Here is a 6,211-nt window from a genome sequence, read left to right on the forward strand (position 1 = left end):
CTAATAATTTGGTTAATTTCTTGATTTACATTACTGTAGGAATAAATAACAACTTGGTTTCTCACAAAAGATTTAAAGGAGGTAGTTGTCCTCATTTTATTTTCTGCATAACCTTTTTAACTTTCTAATGCCGGCAGCTTCCAGCGTGTTGGTATTTTAAATGAAGAACATGTTGGTGATTTGTCAAGTTCTTTTTTTTTACATTGTTATAATAAGAAAACCGCGTGATACGAACCATGGGATTCTCAATACAAAGTCAAATGTTCGAAGGGTATTATAACTCATTATGAATCCAGGCATAGCCGAGGCTGTATCGATCGCGATATATTCGTCTAAAAACAAGCCTTAACGCATATGAGCTCTAAACGTTGTGATGGAACTAACTTTGAGTTTTTGTGACAGTATGTACCGAATCATTTGTACGTAATAACCGCTCGGTTATCCATTTGGGCGTAATTAGATAGTCAAACTATTCAATAAGGGTACATACTTGGTGACGTCATTGGATGTTTTAAAACCACGAGTTGAAGTAGAATAGACAACAGAAATCGCAATATACCGAGGGCGAAAGACCAAATGTAAGCACGCACAGACATGCTTTCTCGAATGATGTTGACACTGGTACGGATGAAGAGAGCATTTTAGGAATTGAAATCAACCGGAGGTGCCATTGATCGGACAGAAGCTCATATTCTTAGGTAAGGAAATATTTTAAACTTGAATTCCGTCAACTTGTTTAAGAATGGGAACAATTACAAAGCATCGCTTATCATTTCTAAATGCAAATTTTCTGATAATACCACTCGCTTAGTGATACATAGCACAGAGACTTGTCAACCTACAATCAATAACATTTAATACACACATTTATTACATTTTAATCAGTGATATATGGCAAATTATTCATTCCATAAAAAGTGATAACGAGTGAACTAATTTTCAAATCAACATGATTTCTTCCGTAACCGGTGACCATGCCGAAAGGACATCTTTTTAATTAAACGAAGATTTTAAACTTTCAAGTCTTTTACTCTTTAATTAAAAATTACGATTTGTCTACTACAATTTTGTCTTCACACAAGGAAGAGGTGGCCTTTGTACGCAGGTGGTCCTTCTATACAGGTTATATCAGTTGAATAGTGATACATTTGGACAGGCTTTTTTCATATAGATTGACCTTTAGGGCAGGTTTGACTGTTTATAGATCACCATCAGCCCTTCGTCCGTGTTCGTCCTCAATTCTGCCAAATATTTTCGTCGTATAAAGAGATGAAAATAAATTCAATTTTATGTTTTACCCCATAATTCATCTTTAAACCTTACTATGCTCATGTTTCATAGTGAAGAAATGAACGGGAAATAAAAAGATAGTATAAACTATGCGTTGAACAAAAGAATGCAATCCACAAGTCAAACCCGTCCAAACGTCCGTCTGTCATATTTCCGAAACAATCCTTATTCCGAAAGGCGGACATTTGGAATTTTTGTCTTTTGAAGATAGGAAGAGCTATTAGACATATACTTTTTTGGATCTTTCTCTAATTTTATATGTAGGCTTCCTTAGGTGTTTAGTGCACAAGACAAAAAGGCCACCAGGCCGCCATTAAGAAGTTTGACCGTTGAAATTTGTTATTGATATTTTCTGAATGGAAACAAATGGAATTGGTGAAGCTATCGCTACTTTTCACAAAGCTCAAAATAGATATTTCTTTAATCTCATGTTAAGATGAAATAATAGAAAAAAAATACCAGAAAAGAAAGACCAGTGTCAAAATGCAACAGAGATCATTCAATGTTGGGCGCCAAAATCCCCCTGGATATCTTGCTTATTTGAGTTGAACATTTCGATTTTTCTTTTGCAGCAAAAAGGATAAAACTATGAATAGAAACAGCTACAGACTAACAGCTGTTTATGTTGTTATCGGCATTATCGGGATATTTCTATTACAATATCTTAAAAACTCCATTGCGTCCAGGGAAACATTGTCTGCAATGCATCAGCAATACAGCAAATCAGCAAGTAATATCACATTTTCTCTCAGCGCCTTGATCGGCAAGACAGGAAAACAAATGAAAAATATTTATTTCTATAATCCCCAGTTTTTTCATGTGTTTGGTGATTGGATTTTAGACACCTGGGGGACAGCTAAGAAATTTGAAGGTTGCCCTGTATCAGATTGTATTGTAACCAAGGGAAACATAGCAATGGACCAAATAGATGCCATTATATTTAAGCCAAGAGACATGGACCAATGCCCACCAAGCAAACCGCCTGGACAAGTTTGGATATTTGCTGAATTCGAGAGTCCTAGCTATTTTTTTAAAACGAAATGTTTTTATGATCTAAAGAATAAAGTGAATTGGACAATGACATATCGGCGGGATGCAGACTTTACTCTTGAGCATGGCTACTTCAGAAAAAGCAATCAACCGAAATACAGCAACAAGGATCTGGATGATATTTTTGCAAGTAAAAGCAAGACGGCAGTGGTTTTCATTAGCCATTGTCCAGTAAAAAGTGAAAGATTAAAATTTGTCAAACTCCTGCAGTCCCATGGTATACAAGTTGACGTCTTTGGCTCATGTGGAACAATATTGAAAGAGTGTGATAATAAACTTCGCTATCAAGCATGTTTCAACATATCAGGGATTCTTCAACCTGATTGCTTCAATTTTGTTCTACCACAATATAAGTTTTACCTTTCGTTTGAAAATTCTATTTGTTTGGATTACACAACAGAAAAATCTCTTCATCGTGTTATGCAACATCCGATCATACCAGTAATACGCGATGGCAGTAACACATCCTTGTTACATCCTCCTCATTCCTACCTAAACACAGACGATTACAAATCTGTTAAAGAGCTTGCTGAGCATATGAAGATGTTGGCTGACAACAAGACAGCTTACTTGGAATATTTCAAATGGAAACAGCATTACTATTCGGAGGATATGTACTTGGAATGGAACGCAGCATTTTGCAGGATATGTGAAAGACTTCACAATCCGGAAAATTATAGACGCATTTATGGTAACATTGCAGCTTGGCACATTTCACCAAGAGAACAAAATGCATGCAAAAACCCTACAGATCTCAACCCATGACATCAACATGCAAAACATGTGTGTTATAATACAAAAGATATCAACCCGAAACTTCAACATTAAAACCTCCATGTTAAAATTAGAAATGATATCAACAAGTAACATCAACACGAAAAACACGTGTGTTATAATACAAAGTATATCAACTAGTAACATCAACACGAAAAACACGTGTGTTTTAATACAAAGTATATCAACAAGTAACATCAACACAAAAAACACGTGTGTTATAATACAAAGGATTCAGCCTGTAACATCAACATGAAAATCATGTGTGATTATACAAAAGATATCATCCTGCAACATCAGCATGAAACAACACGTGTTATAATACAGAGGATACAGCCTGCAGCATCAGCATGAAAAAAACACGTGTGTTATAATATAAAGGATATCATCCTGCAACATCAGCATGAAAAAAAACACGTGTTATAATACAAAGGATACAGCCTGTTACATCAACACGAAAAACACGTGTGTTATAATACAAAGTATATCATCCTGCAACATCAGCATGAAAAACACGTGTGTTATAATAGAAAGGATATCAACCTGTTACATCAACATGAAAAACACGTGTGTTATAATACAAAGGATATCAACCTGTTACATCAACATGAAAAACACGTGTTTTATAATACAAAGTATATCACCCTGTACACATACATTATTAAGAAAGAGGACAAAATTAAAAGTAACTGGAATTTTATTAATGCAATAATTAATCAGAATATAAAATATAATTTACTCTAGTGTACCATATCATAGCAAATCACGCGCGCGGAGTAATCTGCGACCAGTGGGTTAACTCTTACAGTGGTGTCTGCTTGTGTTCACATTGTCGGTGTCAGGATTAAAAAAAGTTGGACTTAACTATGAAATACATGTATTCAGTAGATACATGTATCGTTCAGCAATTAACAGATAAGACAACAAGGAAAAAGATAGGAATTTCATTTAAGCGAGGATATGTACAGAACAGTAGACTGACCTACTCTGCACGCCTTTCATTTGTCATTATAAAACCATAGAAACAGAAAATCGGCGGGCACCGATAGGACGTTGATTAAAGCCATAGATAAATGTCAGAAAACAAAAACTTACCAATGGTTCTGTCTACGTCATCAAAGGAGCCTGAAATATTGCCCACTCTAGATTTGTGTATTTGGACTTATCCTAGCGTATTCATATAGGTCACAGTCCCAACCATAGTTTACGATATATAAATCATATTTCAGAAGTGCATATTTTTTATGTTGTTTGTAGTTTTATAATACGGTAGAATATCTATCTATTTTCTTGCATAAGTTTATCTTAATTTTGGAAATTTAAGTATTTATCATTTGTCATACGGATACTCCGGATCCGGGTCCATAGCGAGAGAATTAGAAGTCGGAAAGAGATTATATTCACACGTGTAAACGATCGGACGTTTGTGTGCCCTTGAGTTGTAAATGGGTTTTACGAGCGCAAAATACAGTTTGCGGTAAGTAAGATAATGTTTCTTATAACCAATGTTTTGGTTTTAAAACCCTTTTTGAGTTTATATCTGAAGCGTAAACATGTTATAATCTTATCATAATGCGTACCCATGAATACAGTATGTACATAGGTCTGTGAATGTAATGTTTATGACACTGATAGATTTAAGTAACTGAACCATAATATCTGATTCGAATTGTTGCATTTGCGGTAATTCATCACTTATGTGTTAGAATTACGAGTGTTTAACGAGTATGTGTTCAGTTATCGTATTAGTTCATCTATAATGTTTAACTATTTATTACAATTTTACCAGTGAAATATCAAATATTATTCATTTTATAAAAGTGATATTATTCACTAATGAAAAATATCACATTTTCTGCTTTGACCAATCAAAGCACTGCTTACAAACGACAGTTGGAGAACTGTAAAGCTGTCTCGGTAGATTGTCTATGAAAATGTAATAAACGGAATATCTAACAGAATCTTTTAACACCAATATATTTCACTCATGCGGCTCATATTTTGATATTTTTTCACTCGCACTGCGCATTCGTGAAAAACATTAAAATATTAGCCCTACTCGTGAAATACATTTGGTATCAGTAACCATAGTTACCAATCTTATGTGGGCAACATAAACACTGAGTATTTGATGTCCTGTGTGGGCAGATGTTGGTGAGATGTTAACTATGGCAACTACTGGTGAGATGTCCTTTGTGGGCAGCTATAACTGTATACAAATATGTGTAGGCAGCTTTTGATGAGACATCCTTTGTGGGCAATCATACACCATACCTCCATATGTACTGTGTGGGCAGCTGTATCTATGCAGACCTTTGTAGGCAACTATATTTATATATGTCCTGTGTGGAAATCTGTACTCTCATATGCTCTGTGTGGGCAACTTTGAGCGGTCCTATGTGGACAAATACATATACGTGACTGGACAGCCTTTGCCATGAGCGTACAAATTTACTGTGTGGATTATACGGATGTCACGCTAGCCGCCATTGACCGATTGCAGGATAGAGACATAGACTCTGTCATATCTGTGGATTACAGACCACCCGATTCAGTGTTGAGAGTGTATGTATATGTATATTTATGATTGTATATAACTGTTTGGTATGTGCAATATTAGTAAATAAATTCGTGTTTATACTGTGTATCGGCTGTTGGTTCCATTCTTTAACTCAGTCATACTCGTCCAAGTTACAATGTAGCACATTTTAATGATTTTTTGGGCTGTTAGATTAACAAACATTCGGTAAAATTGACACCACTCGATAATCATATAAGAAAATATGTGTTTCAATTTAACACAAAGTGACTAAATAAAAAAGTACCGGTGTATTCCGTTAAAAAGGGTACAATATGTGGAAGTGCAATATAGACTGAAATCCGGCTAACGTCTGGTATAACTAATCATAATTAACAATTAACATACTCGTGCCCCACCTATCCTATGGCTTGGTAGAACCTAACAGTTTCTCTTCAAGACTGACTTATTTTCAAGATTTTTTTCCCTACAAGATATTTCATGAATACTCATTTTTTGCATAGTTATATCTCTTACGTATGTTTTTATATCCATTGTACAATATATACAAATCAAGTT

The 6,211-nt window shown here is 35.0% G+C and overlaps 1 protein-coding gene across 1 annotated transcript; it reads left to right on the plus strand.

Moving 5' to 3' along the window:
- Window positions 1-1,874: 1,874 nt before the first annotated feature.
- LOC117333774 (alpha-(1,3)-fucosyltransferase C-like) lies at window positions 1,875-5,742 on the plus strand. The gene has a single exon (XM_033893198.1). It carries the CDS (start codon window positions 1,879-1,881, stop codon window positions 3,103-3,105), a length of 1,227 nt encoding a protein of 408 aa, XP_033749089.1. The 5' UTR covers window positions 1,875-1,878; the 3' UTR covers window positions 3,106-5,742.
- The last annotated feature ends 469 nt before the right edge of the window (window positions 5,743-6,211 follow it).

Source organism: Pecten maximus, chromosome 8 (genome assembly GCF_902652985.1).
Source record: "Pecten maximus chromosome 8, xPecMax1.1, whole genome shotgun sequence".
NCBI classification, from domain to species: Eukaryota; Metazoa; Mollusca; class Bivalvia; order Pectinida; family Pectinidae; genus Pecten; species Pecten maximus.

Coding starts and splice junctions, on each gene's coding strand:
- LOC117333774 (XM_033893198.1), top strand. CDS start 1,879: ATGAATAGAAACAGCTACAGACTAACAGCTGTTTATGTTGTTATCGGC.